General features: G+C 34.0%; 1 protein-coding gene across 3 annotated transcripts in view; it reads left to right on the top strand.

Annotated features, from left to right (window-relative positions):
• The window catches only part of LOC143047985 (uncharacterized), a 291,101-nt gene that overhangs the window by 255,952 nt on the left and 11,983 nt on the right, over positions 1 to 23,166 (top strand). For all 3 annotated transcript variants that reach the window (XM_076221371.1, XM_076221380.1, XM_076221389.1), the window contains 5 exons: positions 14,884 to 15,023; positions 15,440 to 15,575; positions 17,597 to 17,716; positions 18,865 to 18,964; positions 21,121 to 21,194. In XM_076221371.1, coding sequence (XP_076077486.1) covers positions 14,884 to 15,023; positions 15,440 to 15,575; positions 17,597 to 17,716; positions 18,865 to 18,964; positions 21,121 to 21,194 — 570 coding nt within the window. The remainder of the gene's footprint in view (positions 1 to 14,883; positions 15,024 to 15,439; positions 15,576 to 17,596; positions 17,717 to 18,864; positions 18,965 to 21,120; positions 21,195 to 23,166) is intronic.

Genomic DNA, 23,166 nt, shown 5'->3' on the forward strand with positions numbered 1-23,166 from the left:
AGAATAGAACAATTATTACAAAGATATGATGTCTGTATGTATTATAAAGTTGATTGTGTACGACTAGGATGTCACAAATGCCAGACTAGGATGTTACAAGGGCATGACTGGGGTGTTAGATGAAGACATTATAAATGAAGGTTTGATAGATACAATAGAACAATTATAACAAAGATATGATGTTTCTATGTATTGTTTAGTTGAATGCGTATGACTAGGATGTCCCAAATGCCTGACTAGGGTGCTATGAGGACATAACTGTGGTGTTAGATGTAGACCTTATATATGTAGGTGTGATAGATACAATAGAACAATTATTACAAAGATATGATGTCTGTATGTATTATATAGTTGATTGTGTAGGACTATGATGTCACAAATGCCTGACTAGGGCGTTACAAGGGCATGACTGGGGTGTTAGATGAAGACATTATAAATGAAGGTGTGATAGATACAATAGAACAATTATTACAAAGATATGATGTCTGTATGTATTATAAAGTTGATTGTGTACGACTAGGATGTCACAAATGCCTGACTAGGGCGTTACAAGGGCATGACTGGGGTGTTAGATGTAGACCTTATATATGTAGGTGTGATAGATACAATAGAACAATTATTACAAAGATATGATGTCTGTATGTATTATAAAGTTGATTGTGTACGACTAGGATGTCACAAATGCCAGACTAGGATGTTACAAGGGCATGACTGGGGTGTTAGATGAAGACATTATAAATGAAGGTTTGATAGATACAATAGAACAATTATAACAAAGATATAATGTCTCTATGTATTGTATAGTTGAATGCGTATGACTAGGATGTCCCAAATGCCTGACTAGGGTGCTATGAGGACATAACTGTGGTGTTAGATGTAGATCTTATATATGTAGGTGTGATAGATACAATAGAACAATTATTACAAAGATATGATGTCTGTATGTATTATATAGTTGATTGTGTAGGACTATGATGTCACAAATGCCTGACTAGGGCGTTACAAGGGCATGACTGGGGTGTTAGATGAAGACATTATAAATGAAGGTGTGATAGATACAATAGAACAATTATTACAAAGATATGATGTCTGTATGTATTATAAAGTTAATTGTGTATGACTAGGATGTCACAAATGCCAGACTAGGGTGTTAGAAGGGCATGACTGGGGTGTTAGATGAAGACATTATAAATGAAGGTGTGATAGATACAGTAGAACAATTATAACAAAGATATGATGTCTGTATGTATTATATAGTTGATTGTGTATGACTAGGATGTCACAAATGCCTGACTAGGGTGTTACAAGGGCATGACTGGGGTGTTGGATGAAGACATTATAAATGAAGGTGTGATAGATACAATAGAACAATTATTACAAAGATATGATGTCTGTATATATTGTATAGTTAATTGCGTATGACTAGGATGTCCCAAATGCCTGATTAGGGTGCTATGAAGGCATGACTGGGGTGTTAGATGTAGTCATTATATATGTAGGTGTGATAGATATAATAGAACAATTATTACAAAGATATGATGTCTGTATGTATTGTATAGTTGATTGCGTATGACTAGAATGTCCCAATAGCCTGACTAGGGTGCTATGAGGGCATGACTGGGGTGTTAGATGAAGACATTATAAATGCAGGCGTGATAGATACAATAGAACAATTATTACAAAGATATGATGTATGTGTGTATTATATAGATGATTGTGTATGACTGGGATGTCACAAGTGCCTGACTAGGGTGTTACAAGGGCATAACTGGGGTGTTAGATGAAGACATTATAGATGAAGGTGTGATAGATTCAATAGAACAATTATTACAAAGATATGATGTCTGTATGTATTATAAAGTTGATTGTGTACGACTAGGATGTCACAAATGCCAGACTAGGATGTTACAAGGGCATGACTGGGGTGTTAGATGAAGACATTATAAATGAAGGTGTGATAGATACAATAGAACAATTATAACAAAGATATGATGTCTATATGTATTGTATAGTTGATTGCGTATGACTAGGATGTCCCAAATGCCTGACTAGGGTGCCATGAGGACATAACTGTGGTGTTAGATGTAGACTTATATATGTAGGTGTGATAGATACAATAGAACAATTATTACAAAGATATAATGTCTGTATGTATTATATAGTTGATTGTGTACGACTATGATGTCACAAATGCCTGACTAGGGTGTTACAAGGGCATGACTGGGGTGTTAGATGAAGACATTATAAATGAAGGTGTGATAGATACAATAGAACAATTATTACAAAGATATGATGTCTGTATGTATTGTATAGTTAATTGCGTATGACTAGGATGTCCCAAATGCCTGATTAGAGTGATATGAGGGCATGACTGGGGTGTTAGATGAAGACATTATAAATGTAGGTGTGATAGATACAATAGAACAATTATTACAAAGATATGATGTCTCTTTATGTATTATATAGTTGATTGTCTATGACTAGGATGTCCCAAATGCCTCACTAAGGTGCTATGAGGGCATGACTGGGGTGTTAGATGTAGACCTTATACATGTAGGTGTGGTAGATACAATAGAACAATTATTACAAAGATATGATGTCTGTATGTATTGTATAGTTGATTGTGTATGACTAGGATGTCCCAAATGCCTGACTAGGGTGTTATGAGGGCATGACTGGGGTGTTAGATGTAAACCTTGTCTATCTAGGTGTGATAGATGCAATAGAACAATTATTACAAAATGTGATGTCTGTATGTATTATAAAGTTGAGTATGTAGGACTAGGATGTTACAAATGCCTGACTAGGGTGTTACAAGGGCATAACTGGGGTGTTAGATGAAGACATTATAAATGAAGGTGTGATAGATACAATAGAACAATTATTACAAAGATATGTCGTCTGTATGTATTATATAGTTGATTGTGTATGACAAAATGTCATAAATGCCTGATTAGGGTGTTACAAGGGCATGACTGGGGTGTTAGATGAAGACATTATAAATGAAGGTGTGCTGGATACAATAGAACAATTATTACAAAGATATGATGTCTGTATGTATTATATAGTGGATTGTGTATTACTAGGATGTAACAACTGCCAGACTAGAGTGTTACAAGGGCAAGACTGGGGTGTTAGATGAAGACATTATCAATGAAGGTGTGATAGATACAAGACAACAATTATTACAAAGATATGATGTCTGTATGTATTGTTTAGTTGATTGTGTATGACTAGGATGTCACAAATGCCTGACTAGGGTGTTACAAGGGCATGACTCGGGTGTTAGATGAAGACAGTATCAATGAAGGTGTGATATATACAATAGAACAATTATTACAAAGATATGATGTCTGTATGTATTATAAAGTTGAATGTGTATGACTAGGATGTCACAAATGCCTGACTAGGGTGTTTCAAAGGCATGACTGGGGTGTTAGATGAAGACTTTATAAATGAAGGTATGATAGATACAATAGAACAAATATTACAAAGATATGATGTTTCTGTATGTATTATATAGTTGATGGTGTATGACTAGAATGTCATAAATGCCTGACTAGGGTGCTATGAGGGCATGACTGGGGTGTTAGATGTAGACCTTATATATGTAGGTGTGATAGATACAATAGAACAATTATTACAAAGATATGATGTCTGTATGTATTATAAAGTTGATTGTGTACGACTAGGATGTCACAAATGCCAGACTAGGATGTTATAAGGGCATGACTGGGGTTTTAGATGAAGACATTATAAATGAAGGTGTAATAGATACAATAGAACAATTATTACAATGATATAATGTCTGTATGTATTGTATAGTTGATTGTGTATGACTAGGATGTCCCAAATGCCTGACTAGGGTGTTATGAGGGCATGACTGGGGTGTTAGATATAAACCTTGTATATTTAGGTGTGATATATACAATAGAGCAATATTACAAGAGATGATGTCTGTATGTATTATATAGTTGAGTGTTTAGAACTAGGATGTCACAAATGCCTGATTAGGGTGTTACAAGGGCATGTCTGGGGTGTTAGAACAGTGAGATGAAGACATAATAAATGAAGGTGTGATAGATACAATAGAACAATTATTATAAAGATATGATGTCTGTATGTATTGTATAGTTGATTGTGTATGACTAGGATGTCACAAATGCCTGACTAAGGTGTTATGGAGCATGACTGGGGTGTTAGATGTAAACCTTGTATATGTAGGTGTGATAGATACAATAGAAAAATTATTACAAGATATGATGTCTGTATGTATTATATAGTTGAGTGTGTAGGACTAGGATGTCACAAATGCCTGATTAGGGCGTTACAAGGGCATGACTGGGGTGTTAGAACAGTGAGATGAAGACATAATAAATGAAGGTGTGATAGATACAATAGAACAATTATTACAAAGATATGATGTCTGTATGTATTATATAGTTGATTGTGTATGACTTGGATGTCACAACTGCCAGACTAGGGTGTTACAAGGGCAAGACTGGGGTGTTAGATGAAGACATTATAAATGAAGGTGTGATAGATACAATAGAACAATTATTACAAAGATATGATGTCTGTATGTCTTGTTTAGTTGATTGTGTATGACTAGGATGTCACAAATGCCTGACTAGGGTGTTACAAGGGCATGACTCGGGTGTTAGAGGAAGACATTATCAATGAAGGTGTGATAGATACAATAGAACAATTATTACAAAGATATGATGTCTGTATGTATTATAAAGTTGAATGTGTATGACTAGGATGTCACAAATGCCAGACTGGGGTGTTACAAGAGCATGACTGGGGTGTTAGATGAAGACATTATAAATGTAGGTGTGATAGATACAATAGAACAATTATTACAAAGATATGATGTCTGTATGTATTATATAGTTGATTGTGTATGACTAGAATGTCATAAATGCCTGACAAGGGTGTTACAAGGGCATGACATGGGTGTTAGATGTAGACCTTATAGATGAAGGTGTGATAGATACAATAGAACAAGTATTACAAAGATATGATATCTGTATGTATTATAAAGTTGATTGTGTATGACTAGGATGTCACAAATGCTAGACTAGGATGTTACAAGGGCCTGACCGGGGTTTTAGATGAAAACATTATAAATGAAGGTGTGGTAAATACAATAGAACAATTATTACAAAGATATGATGTTATTGTATGTATCATATAGTTGATGGTGTATGACTGGGATGTCACAAATGCCAGACTAGGGTGTTACAAGGGCAAGACTGGGGTGTTAGATGAAGACATTATAGATGAAGGTGTGATAGATACAATAGAACAATTATTACAAAGATATGATGTCTGTATGTATTGTTTAGTTGATTGTGTATGACTAGGATGTCACAAATGCCTGACTAGGGTGTTACAAGGGCATGACTCGGGTGTTAGATGAAGACATTGTCAATGAAGGTGTGATAGATACAATAGAACAATTATTACAAAGATATGATGTCTGTATGTATTTTAAGTTGAATGTGTATGACTAGGATGTCACAACTGCCAGACTGTGGAGTTAGAAGGGCATGACTGGGGTGTTAGATGAAGACATTATAAATGAAGGTGTGATAGATACAATAGTACAATTATTGCAATGATATGATGTTTGTTTGTATTGTATAGTTGATTGTGTATGACTAGGATGTCCCAAATGCCTGACTAGGGAGCTATGATGGCATGACTGGGGTGTTAGATGTAGACCTTTTATATGTAGGTGTGATAGATACAATAGAACAATTATTACAAGATGTGATGTCTGTATGTATTATATAGTTGAGTGTGTAGGACTAGGATGTCACAAATGCCTGATTAGGGTGTCACAAGGGCATGACTGGGGTGTTAGAACAGTGAGATGAAGACATAATAAATGAAGGTGTGATAGATACAATAGAACAATTATTACAAAGATATGATGTCTGTATGTATTATATAGTTGATTGTGTATGACTAGGATGTCACAACTGCCAGACTAGGGTGTTACAAGGGCAAGACTGCGGTGTTAGATGAAGACATTATAAATGAAGTTGTGATAGATACAATAGAACAATTATTACAAAGATATGATGTCTGTATGTATTGTTTAGTTGATTGTGTATGACTAGGATGTCACAAATGCCTGACAAGGGTGTTACAAGGGCATGACTGGGGTGTTAGATGAAGACATTATAAATGAAGGTGTGGTAGATACAATAAAACAATTATTACAAAGATATGATGTCTGTATGTATTTTAAGCTGAATGTGTATGACTAGGATGTCACAAATGCCAGACTGGGGTGTTAGAAGGGCATGACTGGGGTGTTAGATGAAGACATTATAAATGAAGCTGTGATAGATACAATAGAACATTATTACAAAGATATGATGTTTCTGTATGTATTATATAGTTGATGGTGTATGACTAGAATGTCACAAATGCCTGACTAGGGTGTTATGAGGGCATGACTGTGGTGTTAGATGTAGACCTTATATATGTAGGTGTGATAGATACAATAGAACAATTATTGCAAAGATATGATGTCTGTATGTATTATAAAGTTGAATGTGTATGACTAGGATGTCACAAATGCCGGACTGGGGTGTTAGAAGGGCATGACTGGGGTGTTAGATGAAGACATTATAAATGAAGCTGTGATAGATACAATAGAACATTATTACAAAGATATGTTGTCTGTATGTATTATATAGTTGATTGTGTATGACTAGGATGTCCCAACTGCCTGACTAGGGTGCTATGATGGCATGAATGGGGTGTTAGATGCAGATCTTATACATGTAGGTGTGATAGATACAGTAGAACAATTATTACAAAGATATGTTGTCTGTATGTATTATATAGTTGATTGTGTATGACTAAAATGTCATAAATGCCTGACTAGGGTGTTACAAGGGCATGACATGGGTGTTAGATAGGACATTATATATAAAGGTGTGATAGATACAACATTTTTAGATTATTCTATTTTTAGAACAACCAATACATTTATAAATTCCGTATAAGTCATCATTTCACCAAAGTAGGCACGGGGTTTAAGTGTGCATTTCGCTGCATACATAAACTTTAACGATATATTTTTCTATGAAAAAAACTTATTTGTTCATTAAATTATGGTATTATCCTTAAAGGCTTTTACATTATCTTTCAGATGCACCAAAAAATTAGCTCAATTGCGTTAATTTTTGTAAAATGCTGACACTTTGAAATTTGAAGATGTATATATGATGACCTATGCGCTTGCTTCAAACATATAACTTAAGAGTGCACAGTCTTTAATCATATATAATATATCTCAATTAAAGTGATATATATATTGCTTTTTATTTATGAAATAGATGAAGTGTAAAATACCTTTATTTTTGGTTAAATTATATAAAACCAACTTTCTTAGTTAAAAAAGATATATTTAATAAACCGATATATACGACTTGTTAAAAGGTCTTTTTTTCTAGCAATGAATCTCAAGGTGTCATTTTCATCGTAGAAGCCTTGGATAACTTTAACATGTGCTTTTCAATAGAGTTCTTATATATATATTTAACTACTAGTATGCTGTATTCATTGTTGTAATGCACTGAAATATGGGCCTTTCCCAATTATTGTTATTGTGTTTGTGCCAATAAAATATTTGTTAAGCTTTATTAAGCGTAAAACACGATAAACCACCATAAAAGCCTAGAAAAACCAACATAAAGGCAACTACCCATAAGAGTAAAAATCTTCCCCCAGCACCACCCAGGCATTTGTGTATATTACAGGTATAGCCCAAACAAATGCTTATAGTGTCTTTTATATGCCTGAATCTTTATTTATAATACAAAAATATGTGGACGTAGGCCAAATTTTTTTTAATCGACCCTACCCTCAATTTGGATAGCCAGACGCCAATATTGACCATACCAACCCCGGATCTTTTCACCCTAGTGACCAAACTGACCATATTATTGGTCTATACAAGGTGTCATTTTCATCATAAAGGCCTTGGCTAACATTAACATGTGTTTTCCAACACAAATAGGTGCTTCATTAAGCGGAAAACACGATAAATCATCATAAAAGCCTAGAAAACCAACATAAAGGCAACTACCCATAAGAGTGAACATCTTCCCCCAGCACCGCCCAGGCATACCATTGGTTATTTCGTGGCAGCCAGTTTTTATTATTGTCAGTGGAGGATGCCGGAGTGCCCAGAGAAAACCACCGACCTTTGATAGGAAAACTGACAATCCTAATCAATTAAGTAGGAAAGGTCCAGTGCCAAGTATTTCACGTATGATCAGGACGAAAGAGTACAATAGGTATATATCTGCATTGAAGGTCGGGAAAAGGAGTAAGCCCGGTAAGGCCCCTTTTTGGCCCAACAATATAACAGTTTTACAAAATTGTTAAAATGTAAACTTTTAGTTATTTATTGGACAGTTGAATGCTTCTGCTACATAAATATGGGCTGTTTTTGACAATACAATGCACATATATAGGGTTGTATCACCATTAAGTCATGGTAAATTACTGAAATCTTCAAAATTCTATCATTTTAGTTAAATTTTAGACGGTTTCCGTGTAAAACGAAAGTGGCCGCATTCGTGTTCATCCTTAATATTGCAATGAAAGTTGTATTTTATGATAATACATAACATATATAAAGGTTGTGGATGAACACGGATGCGGCCACTTTCATTTTTGACAAAAATCATCTGAAAAGTGACGTTTTTTGGCATATTTGAGAGATTTTTCATATTTGAGCTTCAATCGGATCGTTTTTAATGACTTAATCAGTTAAAATCTTTCACATAAACTAATTGAATTGAGTGAAATAGACACTTAAGTGTTTAAAACATGGTCAAAATCTTTCGTCAGATGAAACTGAAATTTGAGGCCAAAATGAGTCCTTACCGGACCTACTCCTTTTAGCATTATAACTGGGTACCTACCCCGGGTATCTACGGACACCCAAAAAGTTGTTTCAGAGGTTATTCAAAATACACAGATTTGTATGGTAATCTCAAAGCATTAGGCATTAGATTTCACGTCTCCTAGCTTTCTGAATTCAATCATCACACACAGTCAAATTGACCACCCGCTCTAGCAATGGTTTGACTGCCGGTAAAAAACGGAAATTGTCACATTTCTATACCTCAGTCACCATTGCAGTTTAAATTTGTTTACGAACAACATATACAAAAAGCGAATCTATAGCATGTAGCCATATGCGATCATGTCTTTTCAAAGGACACGGTAGATAAAAAGGCAGCAAAAATCATTGATGTATAGGGTATATAACTGGTAATCACAACATCAGATCACAACAAAGGTAGGCAGAGATCAGACATTGATGTATAGGGTATGTAACTGGTAAATCACAATATCAGATCACACAAAGGTATTGAAACATGTTAAAACAAATTGTAATTTAAATAAAAGGTGGAAACTAAATATTGGAATTTCACCAAGGTACAGTGTTTCGATATATTTTTTTCTTCTTCATTGATTATATTTATTAATCAATTCATTAGTACCCTTTTAGCTCTACGTTACTTGTGACGTCATTCCTGGCTTTGTTGTGAGTATATCAGCACTGTTTCAATTCTTTATCTTCCCATACAAATTATTGTGGTAAGAAAAAGTTAAAAAGGATAAAAACGTGTTTGAAAACGTACTATTTGTTTTATTTCCAGAGGAGCAGATCAGTGGCAAACATTTCACCAGGAATTGTAATAAGAAGGAACATCAAGACTTCTATCAGCCTATTTTCAGGCTTTTCAGAAGGAGAGGCAAAAGACTTGGCTGAAGATTTCAGCAACATTGTTGAAAAAAGCGATGTCTTTACTAGGCTTAGTAAAATTTCCTCATCAAAAAGAGAAGCTAATGAAGTTCGGTAAGCTATTAAATTTTACAAGCCCCTCCTCTTTGGTAATAATTTTAGATAAAAAAAAGTTGTAAACTGCATAAAGTATGCAATGAAAATAGTTAAAAGCTGCCAAGAAAATAAAGGTTGTGTATTTTTGAGTATGATGAAGGAATAACCATTTGCTTTTCAGAGGTCAAGGTTATTTTGGAAATTACCCAAATATTTTTACAGTTCAGATTCACACCCCCTACTTGCTATTTGAGGTATAAAACATGAAGAAACAAATTTGGAAAGGTATAAAAATATAGCAAGTAACACACTGTTCACACTACATGCACCATAGGTACTATATTCGTAAATGTGTCCCCTGACCAATATTGACTGAGGTTACCTCTGGTCACCTTACACCGCTCTTCATATGTTGACTTAGGTTACCTCTGCTCACCTTGGACACATATTGACCATGTTTACCTCTGGTCCAGTTACAATGATGCTCTGATCACATAACACACTCATTTAATTTGGTTACCTCTGGTCACCTTGTACATATATTCACTATGTTGACCTCTGGTCACCTTATATTAATGCTCACATAACACAATCATTCACTTTGGTTACTTCTGGTCACCAAACACATATATTGACGATGGTTACCTCTGGTCGCCCTAAACCGCTATTCATATATTAACTTCGGTTAATATTTGTAGATAATAATGGTCAGTACTTGTGGTACAGTTAATGTGTACGTCAAGAAGACAAAGCATTTTCAAAGTTTTAATGGTTGCATACATTAGTACTCACGAGGGTTGGATGTTTGAAGATCATATTGGTCAACACTTGAGGGACCAATGTAACTTACATACGCCGAATTCTGATGTACTCTGATGCATCATGGATGTAACATAGGAGGGTGTAATACGCATAATACCATAGGTACTGATGGATGTAACATAGGAGGGTGTAATACATATAATACCATAGGTACTCTGATGGATGTAACATAGGAGAGTGTAATACGCATAATACCATAGGTACTCTGATGGATATAACATATGAGAGTGTAATACGCATAATACCATAGGTACTCTGATGGATGTAACATAGGAGAGTGTAATACGCATAATACCATAGGTACTCTGATGGATGTAACATAGGAGAGTGTAATACGCATAATACCATAGGTACTCTGATGGATGTAACATAGGAGAGTGTAGTACACATAATACCATAGGTACTCTGATCGATGTAACATAGGAGAGTGTAATATACATAATACCATAGGTACTCTGATGGATGTAACATAGGAAGGTATACTACACATAATACCAAAGGTACTTTGATGGATGTAACATAGGAGGGTGTAATACACATAGGAGAGTGTAATACGCATAATACCATAGGTACTCTGATGGATGTAACATAGGAGAGTGTAGTACACATAAGACCATAGGTACTCTGATGGATGTAACATAGGAGAGTGTAATATACATAATACCATAGGTACTCTGATGGATGTAACATAGGAGGGTATACTACACATAATACCAAAGGTACTTTGATGGATGTAACATAGGAGGGTGTAATACACATAATACCATATGTACTCTGATGGATGTAACATAGGAGGGTGTAATACACATAATACCATAGGTACTCTGATGGATGTAACATAGGAGAGTGTAATACACATAACACATAGGTACTCTGATGGATGTAACATAGGAGGGTGTAATACACATAATACCAAAGGTTCTCTGATGGATGTAACATAAGAGGGTGCAATACACATAATACCATAGGTACTCTGATGGATGTAACATAAGAGGGTGTAATACGCATAATACCATAAGAACTTTGATGGATATAACATAGGAGGGTGTAATACACATTATACCATAGGTACTCTGATGGATGTAACATAGGAGGGAATCTCAAAAGATTGACACAATGGAGAAGCCAGTTAAAAGTTACATGTATGACAAAGGTTGTGCTATCAGTGGTGTTGTTTCATTTATCAGCGCTAATCCGTATATGGCGTATCCAGAAATTTTCATAAGTGGGGGCCCACTGACTGACCTAAGAGGGGGACCGCTCCAGTCACGCTTCAGTGATTCCCTATATAAGCAACCAATTTTTTTCCCAAAAAGGGGGGGGGCCGGGCCCCCTGCCCCCCCTAAATCTGCCTCTGAAATTGAATAATTTGTGTCCGATTCCGAAAACCCGAATATAAAGAAACGAAATGTTGAGTTATATCCAGGAAGAATAGTTTAAAAGGAAGGATGACAAGTTATAGAAATTAAGGTTGAGACAGAACAACAAAAATTACCATTATATTTATATATTTGAATAAAAAAAAAAATAATCAGTGTCGAAATTTTAGTGAGGCAATTTCCTCACTTGCCTCAAGGGTAGCTACGGCCTTGTGGTAATATAGTGCATTTGTTCTTTGTCACAAATTACTCCATATAGTGAATATAGTTTATTCATATTTTATTATGGGGCCGCATCGACTTGGGGCCGGATCGACGTGGGCCGGATCGACTTGGGCCGGATCGACTTATAATAACAATCTGTGAACTTTATATCGTGTGAGACAATAGTTTAGACAAAGGAACGTTTAGTGATATATTTGATTCTTTTTCCGAACACCACCACCAATCTTTTCATTTGGTAACCTTATACCTGTTTACGACAGGGTGCTCCGAAGTCAACGGAGGAATTTACCAGCACAACAACAACAACAATAATGGCTGTTGACAATTATCACTCACTTATTTAAAGTTTATTTTAGATTTTAGCAAGTGTATATATATTCACGGAGTGTGTTCATACTTAAAGACTTTTATCCATATTACCCTCAAAAGAGGGGTGTTCCTAACAGAGGAAGCTCATACGAAGAAAAGAAGGTAAATCAATAGAAAGTAGAATTGCGTATTTTTGGATTATTCTATTTTTAGAAAAACCAATACACAGAAAAGCACTATTTATAAATGTTGTTTCTTGGTACCTAAATAATAGGAAATTGGATCGGGAAAGAAACGTGAAATTATCGCAATTAGTGAAGAAATTGATCACTACTTCGAAGTTTTATAAATATCTACACAGCAGTGAACATTTTAAATTTACTAGTTAATAAATTTTATCAAGTTAAAACTGAAGAATATCCTCATCTCATGGGCTTTTCGTGCTATTAATTTTTTGTGACATCACAATTTTAATTGAGAAAGCAAGCATAGTACATATTCATGCATATATAAAGTGCGAAAACATTGATCTGATCATATGTGGGGAAGAATATTTAAAACTCTTTAAAACTACCTGTCAATTAACAACATTCAATCGTAAAAAAGAAACCCAGAATATATGCAGGCTTTAGAAAAAAGAAGACTATAGATGTAAGGGGACGGGTTTAAATAACATGTACATTATGTAGAAATGAGACAATTCTATACAGGAGACCAGATGACCCAGAAATAATAACTATAGGTCACCCCGTAAGCCTTTAACAATGAGCAAAGCCCATACCGCTTAGTCAGTTATAAAATATAAATGTACATGCAAATATTATTATAATATAGCCGTCTAGGGTTTTAAAACGCGTATCACATGTTTAGAATCAGATTGTTCAATTAAGAAATTATGCTTCTTTTAATAATTTAATTGAGTTGTAAAAGTGTTGACTGAAGCACAACTTGTACGAAGCGGTTCGTTCGAAAAATATGCACACGATCAACAATATAAAATCCCCCTTCCCTTTTACCACCAAAAAAAAAAAAAAAAAAAATACAAAAAGAGGCATTCATTTCTTATAATTATATTTCTATGCTAATAAAACAACAGATATTCCTTATGTATTTTTTATTTCAGACAAACTACTCGTAATTTCTTGAAAGTTTTTGATTACATTTAATTTGTTTCTACAAATATAACTTCCTTGCCAACAGAACTGCCGTTTTGTTTGTTTATTAACAAAGACTTCCGAAAAGAAATGTTATTCTTATCCTTAATATATACGCTGACTTTAACGACCTTATACTTGTTTAAATACAAAATCAAAAGATGTTCCGGTGATTGCGACTTAAGTAGTAATTTAACAATATTTTTTTTTTAAAATTGTATAAGAAGGCACAAAATTTAAAGTAGGCACGTATACATTTTGGAGGCCGAGTTTACACATTTCTCGATTTTTTATTGAGTTTAAAGTAACATATTTATCTTAAATTGTTATAAAAAACATATTGTACGTCCAAACAATATTAATATAACATCAAGATTTTCGATAATAACCGATTTCTTAAATTCTTTGAAAATGCTGAATCATGCTTACTTTAGTAGCTGTTTTAACGCATCGGGACTTTGGTAGCAATTAGTTAGTATATATATATATATATATATATATTATATGTTATTCAGGTCTCAGTATATACCCTTTCTTAGACCTGAATTACACATATATTACGGATTACCCCTGACTTAATATTATTTTCCAGTGCAGGTATTTGTTGACAACACATATATATTGAAAAACCCAACCTTTTATGTTCGGCATACGTGAAGGATTTTTTAATTTTCTGTGAACATAATTTTATCGTGTATGTAATAATTTATAATAACACTTTTAACATCAAATTAAAGTTTTAAAAGTGTTAATTGCGTGATTTTGTATCATAAATGTATTATTGACTGAAGCACGTCATTATTTTCCCTCTGTGAACCTCTGACAGTCTGATAGCTTATGACTACGTCACATAGTAACCGGTGTTATGATGACGTTTTTGAGGTTCCAATTGGGGATAGAAACGTCGTATATACCCCGGCAGTTTCCTGAATATATACTGACCTCTCTGTGTTGTTATCCAATCAGAAACCTCGACACATTTGTAATCCGTAATATATATATATATATATATATATATATATATATATATATATATATATATATATATATATATATATATATATGTATAAGGAAACAGACCACATATTTATTCTAAATAAAATATTTGTAGACGGACAGAATAGTTCATCAATTCCACTTTACAAAATGGCCTGATCATGATGTGCCGGACAAAACAAATTTAGTAAATTTCTACCGAAAGGTGAAGTCAAGTCCAAGTAATGGTTCTGGTCCGATGGTAGTTCACTGCAGGTTTGTATTTTTATCTGTCATATACATCTGCATTTATTTTTTCATTGGAATTTACGGCTTTTTTGTGTTATTAAAATTAGCTGTTACAAAATGTTAGAAATTATAATAAATTAAGGAATGTATCTCCCTCATGCAGAGCTCTGATTCCTTTTACGGATTTGGCTATACTTTTTGGACCTTTTGGATTATAGCTCTTCATCTTTTTTTATAAGCTTTGGATTTCAAATATTTTGGCCACGAGCATCACTGAAGAGACATGTATTGTCTAAATGCGCATCTGGTACAGGAATATTGGTACCGTTAATGTTATTTCAAGCCTTTATCTAAATCCGAATTAGCAGAAATCGTCTTTCTTTTACACATCATTGGTAACTTTTTTTTTAACATTTTGTTTGCTCTTTTTACTATCTATTTAGTGCTGGGGTTGGCAGAACTGGGACATTTTTAGCACTGGACGCATTATATGAACACGGCAATGCTACTGGATTTGTTAATATCATGGAATACACACATATGATGAGACAAGACAGAATGAATATGATCCAAACTGTGGTAAGCAACAAACATTATAAGTAAATTTCAAAAAAAAAGGGAATAACATTGATTGATTGATTGTTGGTTGCTTAACGTCCAGTGGCAAATATTTCATGCATATTCAAGACGAGAACAAGTTCACAATAAATACAATAGGTAGGTCTTGTCATATTAGAGGCCATAATGGATGATGGTCGGGAAAATGTCGACTGCCACTGGAAAATGAGGGTATATTGGATAGGGACAGACATTTTGCCTTACAACAGGCCACCTACGGGCCCTCAAAGAGTTGTTGTAAGGGTTCTTAACGTGCAAAGAGCGTGGCACTCTCTTTACACGAGACATCGGATTTAACGTCCACATTCTGACCGGACGTGACTGCGAACTTAATACATCCCGCACAGCCAAACGGACGCCCCACTTAGGCAAGCGTTTTACTGCCGGTCGGGAGAAGACCAAGTGACCATATTTCTATTCCCCAGTCACCCTTGGGGGAAGTGGGAATAACAAAAACCAAATGAATTCCTTTAATATTTTATAACATAAAACAACTTTTTTCGATATTAACGATATCTATTCTTATTATCATTTTAATTAGTATGATTCTGTCTTGTTTTATTTTTCATTGGAAAATTTATTATTAAACGTCATCAACATAGACCAGAATAGTCGTTTTGTTGTTGGTAGCCATGATGAGTTTTTTCAGTAAAAGCAAACGAATCTTACTACAACTTTCTGTTATGTGGTACCTGTATAATGGTTTGAAATACTTGTCACTAATGTAATATTTCGAGTAAGGGGCGACATAAGCTTCTTCGATCCTGTACAGTTTTTGTTAAATCTGTTCTCTATAATTAACAATTGATTAAATAATAGTGCAAAATGACCACAGAAAGACTGTTAGCTTACTTATACTCACTTCTTAATACTAATACAATTTATCATCATTATTTAAAGCTAAATATATATTCATCAGTCTAAAAATATCGTCTATATGTACTGAATATAAATTAAGGAGATTATTAGTTACATAGTGTGCTAGTGACCTAATACGGTATATATGGGGTCAGTAAATTCCATATGGGGTGAGAGCGAAGCTCGAATCCCCATATAGAATTTACTGACCCCATATATACCGTATTACGTCACTAGCACACTATGTAACGAATTTATCTTACCGACTATCTGAACGTGTGAAATTAAGACCAGTGATTCTCAAAATGAGCAAGTCTTTAATACTGTTAGCATTAAGAAAATACTACCATTGATCCTATAAAAACAGATGCCAACAATAACGACTTGTAAGGTTTAAATGTGTTTTATGAATTTATTTCAATCTTAATCATCAATTTCTTCGTCTGTTGGAACTTTTAATTTTTTTTCTCAGTTCCGTTTTGTTTTTATAAAGGGACATAACACCATTACTAAACGTGTATGAAATAAGCCCAGCCCCCTTCTTACCTAATATGGAATATAAAGGGACGTAACTCCACTACTAACCGTGTATGAGATAAGCCCCGCCTCCCTACTAACCTAATATCAAATATACACGGTTTGCACGCGGACGCTTTTAACCAATCATATTCCTGGAAATGTATAGGAGGTAAGATAAACAATGTGATTGGCATTGAGACAACCATTCACACAAGACAAAATGGTATAGATGTTTTAAAATTATCACAGCTTGATCTATATAACTTCCAATACCCATACCGCATAGCCGGCTATATAAGACCCTGTCATACCAAAAAAAAAATCAAATGAGTGACAAAACGGCATGTATTATCAACAAAACGACAAACGCAAATTAAATATGATATATAAAAAAGACAACCATTGAATTACAGGCAACTTACTTGTAATTGGTACATACCGAATAAGGCAGAGTTTACAAAAAGGTTGGTGTCATTGAACTCTCTCTCTTTAAAGTGACAATAATGATTCAACACCACAAAAGGCTTAACAATAAACATAACTAATTGCAAGTTGTTGTTTAAGCAATGTTTTTTTTTTTAAATTCAAGTCAAACATAATTACAGGAACAATATGCTACAGTGTACGATATTTTGGTAGAGGCTTTCATCGTACCTCAATCTGCTATTCCTAAACAAGATTTCTTGAATATGCTGGATTCAAGACTTATTGAAAGGGAGTACCAAGTTAGTATTGATCACATTTATTCGCCTTCTAAGTTTAAATGGAATACAAGTAACAAAATAAAACACAAAGATTATCATCAACAAACATATAATTAGGACCTGTTTCAGATTGTGGTTTAACTTGTTGAAATTATATTTAGAATGAACTTTGTATTGAATGATTGTTTAAAGAAAGCAAGTAGAGCATTTTTCAGTCCGACATCTTTACATGTTTACGTTTTTTTACTTTAATGTGCCGATATTTAATAAAACAATGATTTCTATATCAAACATACATGAATAAATAAAGACAACAGTAGTATACCGCTATTCAAAAGTCATAAATCGATTGAGAAAAAAAACAAATCCGGATTACAAACTTAAGGTGGTACCCAACACTTTCACTCAAATTAATTTGGCTCGTTTTATTTTCATAAAGTTTTGACAAATTATTTACTTTGACCTTTAAACAAAAATATAAAAATTTCAAAAATTTTGAACCAACCGTTTTGTCAGAAAAATTACGCTGGTTATATAGCAGTTTGACAAACACCAATTTTGATCATTGAGAAGCTTAATATTTCATTTACAACACAACGTAATCAACACGTTTAGCTGACTTTACAGAGTTATCTCCCTGTAGTGTAAGGTACCACCTTAAACCGAGGGAAACACATCAACCATAAGAGGAAAACAATGAAACAACAGAACACTGAAGTGCAACAAAAAGCAAACGACAATGCAACGAACTTTTAGATAGCAACTAACATATTCCTTAAACTTCTCTAATTTTTATTTTTCATATTTCATCTTGAGTCAAGCATAAACATCTGTAGTTTGATCAGCAGTAAAAATTATAATTCGTTAATTCACAAAACACAAATATCAACGTCTTTCGGTAATGTGTTTTTTTTTTGTATGAATCTATGACAAGCACAAATGTTTACCTTGTATATTATGATTTCAATTATGGCTCAAATTCAACTATTTTTTTCAAAACTGAGAACAACGGTTTACACTTTTTAGATAAGAAAACATTTTAAAATCGTCATTCAAAAAGTTTTATGAATAATAAGCTGTATATTAAATTCATCTCAATATAAAATCATTTGATAATTTTATTACACTTGGTAGAATCATGGTTCGTGCATAAATGTTTTTCTTTTCAGAAATTACAGAACTTAAAACCTGTTATTGATGCTAATAAATTCCAAGCAGGCAAACTAAAGGAAAATGTTCCCAAAAATGCAGTTCAAAATCTTTTACCCCGTGAGTTTTTTTAAACACTATCTTGATGTTTTAATTCTTACGTTATCCGTCTATATGTATATTTATTTTGTTATCACCGTAGTAGCAATATATCAACTTCACCCGCATATGGGATATACATTATTTCCGAACGCATTATGAATTCAAGAGTTTGCAGCTACTACTCAGACTTAAAACAAAAAATAACCAGTGTCTGAGCTGAAAGTTGATGAGGCAAACAAAATGATCGAAAGATACCAAGACCTTATCGATAAGTATCCCGTATCAACTTCACAAATGAAACATGACGTTCTTGTTGATATATTTGCTTTTTAAAGTACTGACTGTTGTACCCCAACTTTTTGACATTTTTGCTTGTTTTGTCTGTTTATAGATATGAGAAGATGTGGTATGAGTGCCAATAAGACAACTTTACTCCCAAATAACAATTTATAAAAGTAAACCATTATAGTTCAATGTACGGCCTTCAACACGGAGCCTTGGCTCATACCGAACAACAATCTAACAAAAGGGTCAAAAGGGTTTGTTTTGTTCAGACATCATTGTAAAAGTAATGGAACGTGTATCGACTGTCATACAAGTGAAAAGTTACGAAGTGTTATTAACCATAGGTGGATTATAAAAAAAAATCTAAAGAACTTCTGAATAATTCTTTATCTCAAACTTCAAAGTTCTATCAAAACTTTTGATTTGTCAACTCGGTTTACCACTTTTTTCCATGTGAAGTTGAAAAATCGTCTGAAATAAAAGTAACCCACAATGCTTTTCAACATAAAAATGGTAGAATACGCTATATATACTGAGCCAAAAAAGTTTAGCAACAAAAATATGAAATTTTATTTTATTACAAAATCATAACAACATATAATTTTAATAATAAAAAACTGGAATTATTACATGTCAGAAACAACATGAGTGTTTATCACTCACATTCATTAGGATTTTCTTTGTATGGAGCGCGGGAGGGTCAAAATGCGGAAATGAATATACTGTTATTCAAAATCAATTTCTCAGCCATGCCCTTAGTGCACCATTGAAGGATTGGCAGGCACACCAGCAGCTGCCCTTAGTCAATGCACTACTTTTGTGGCCGGAAAAAACTTGTCACGTGTTGATGAAAAGCGAAGGTAGCGCTCCTCCTTTGGCGATAGTTTTTTTAGTCTACGGGATATCGACCTATCCTGTGCAGTTGCAATTTGTCGATATCTGTTTGTTAGTCTCTAAACTGTTGCCGTATGCACATTAAATCGATCCACGATGTCAGCAACACTCATTCCGACATCAACCATTCCAAGACCTTTCTGACGGTCATTTTCGGGGAGCCCTGGTTGACACCCCATGCAATTTTTTCAAATGTGTATGTGTTTTTCCTATCAATGACATGTTTCTTGATCTTGGAGGAAGATTTTTTTGACAAACTGTCGGCATTCCTATTGGAACGAACTGTGTGTTTCTATTTGCCGACCTCTTCTTATCTGCATATGAATAGGAGTTCCTACAGACACTTGTCAAAAACAATAAGATCATAAAAGCCAGGTCATTAAATTGTCCATTCAGATATATTGATGATGTTCTTTCCATTAACAATCCAAAATTTTCTGATTGTGTCCTATTAATCTTTCCCACAGATCTAGAACTAAATAAACAGACACGGCTTCCTTCGCCTCATAGACTTTTATCTCGAATTTGACATACACGGCCATCTCAGTACTAGAATCTATGACAAACGAGACGATTTTAATTATGAAAGTATCAATTCCCTACACCTTAGTAGTAATGAATCAATTTCATCTGCATATGGGATGTCAATTTCCCAAATTTTCGGTATTCAAGAGCATGTTGCAACTACTCAGACTCTGTAAAACATCACCAGAGTATGAGCATAAAGTTGAGGAATCGGGGGTTTCTCAAAAAACACCGTGTCCTTTTTTTCTAATTGCCAATATGCCAATTAACTATCAAAGCTATTAAGATATGGCCGTAAGCAGCTATGAGCCACTGTTCGATCTTTGGCAATTAGAAACAAATTCTATATATCTTTTACATGTGAACAAAACTATTGTTTGAAATTCTTTATTTCTGCATGTCGTTGGTATGATCATAGTACTCAATCTCCTGTATTCACTTTGATACACATGTGTTTATATTTTTCAAAGATGATGATTACAGGCCATATTTGATGTCGTATGGGAGATCTAGTAATGATTACATAAATGCTGTGAAGATACAAGTAAGTTTACGCTTAAAAGTTAATGTTAATACCACTGTACAACAGATTTATACTTTTCTTTTGGTAAATGACACAACACTTAAGTGGGAAGAATCATAGGTAGCTACATAGTTGAAAAATTTAGGAGATGACTGTATAATATGTTTCTCCAACGGCATCACTTGGTGATATGATGGTCGCAAATTAAGTTTACAGGCGACGCGTCAGAAAACGAGTATTTGCTTCCATCAAATCACCAATTGGTGCTGCCGGAGCTTAAATTAAAATATAGTTATCTCCATTCTAATGAAACTTATAGAAAATAATGATTTAACATACATAAAAATTATGACATACGTCGTCTGCGCTTGCGCGTACGTTGAAATAGCATCAGTTGTGAATTGTTGCAATGAAAATTGGGGATGTTGCCTTATCAAAATGAACGTTACACATGATGTTGCATTGAAATTTCCTATTTCAGTGTTCATAGACTATCCCCTAACGCATATTATAATGTGTTCATTTATACAAAAAACGATAAATGCAAGTAAAATATGTAAGGATGATCTCTGTCAATTATAAATATTCCCCGTTTGATCCTTATATTTATTTTCATATTTGCATATTTTGAATTACATATAGTTAAAAAGTCATCAAATTCTAATACTCGAATACAAGAACACATACCTTCCTTTTTTTTCCATTTTTCAAGTTCAGTTATTTATATACTATCGATTTAAAAAAGTTTTTTAAAAAGCTTTTTATTTGAAACAGAGCACCGAGCATCATTTAACATAGCAGTTTGAAGAGCTATATGACAAAAAAACAACAAACACTATATATGTCAGAATATATATGGTATGAGTGCCAATGAGACAACTTTTCATATTTCAAAGTTCAATTTTGGCGGATATACCGGTAGTTGAAACCTTAGTTTCTTAAGATGCTTTAATTTTTTTTAAGGATAATTTATTATTTAATCTGGGCTAATGATACCTCGGGCACTAATTTATATAAGAAATTTACCTATTTGTTTTGATTGAATCTATACAAATATATACATATAAACTGTCATCACGTGTGTAGTTGTCCTTACCTAGAAATGTTTTCTTCCTATTAAATAAAATTGAGAATGGAAATGGGGAATGTGTCAAAGAGACAACAACCCGACCAAATAAAAAACAACAGCAGAGGGTCACCAACAGGTCTTCAATGTAGCGAGAAATTCCCGCACCCGGAGTCGTCCTTCAGTTGGCTCCTTAACAAATATATACTAGTCCAGTGATAATGAACGCCATACTAATTTCCAAATTGTACACAAGAAACTAAAATTAAAATAATACAAGACTAACAAAGGTCAGAGGCTCCTGACTTGGGACAGGCGCAAAAATGCGGCGGGGTTAAACATGTTTGTGAGATCACAACCCTCCCCCTATACCTCTAACCAATGTAGAAAAGTAAACGCATAACAATACGCACATTAAAATTCAGTTCAAGAGAAGTCCGAGTCTGATGTCAGAAGATGAAACCAAAGAAAATAAACAAAATGACAATGATACATAAATAACAACAGTCTACTAGCAGTTAACTGACATGCCAGCTCCAGACTTCAATTAAACTGACAAAAAGATTATGATTTCATCATATGAACATCAGGCACAATCCTTCCCGTTAGGGGTTTAGTATCATACCATCATACCATATATGAGAAGAACATAAAGTTAAAATAAAAGGACAAGTTTCTACTAACCTTGTCTAGTCCACGGACCAGAGTGAATTATTCATATAACTCGAAGCGTACGTTTTGTCTGTCTTTCATTCCCACATTTAAGATTAAAATTTTCTGGGACAACAAAACATGAGAAATTCATTTTTACTAAGTTTTGTTGAATATTTTGTTCGCTGAACGAAGATTCTTATATTCATGTCATTTGACCTCGGATTGATGGTTGTCTCATTGCAATGTGAACTCCATCTCCTTATTTGTAGAAAG

Source organism: Mytilus galloprovincialis, chromosome 1 (assembly GCF_965363235.1).
Source record: "Mytilus galloprovincialis chromosome 1, xbMytGall1.hap1.1, whole genome shotgun sequence".
NCBI lineage: Eukaryota > Metazoa > Mollusca > Bivalvia > Mytilida > Mytilidae > Mytilus > Mytilus galloprovincialis.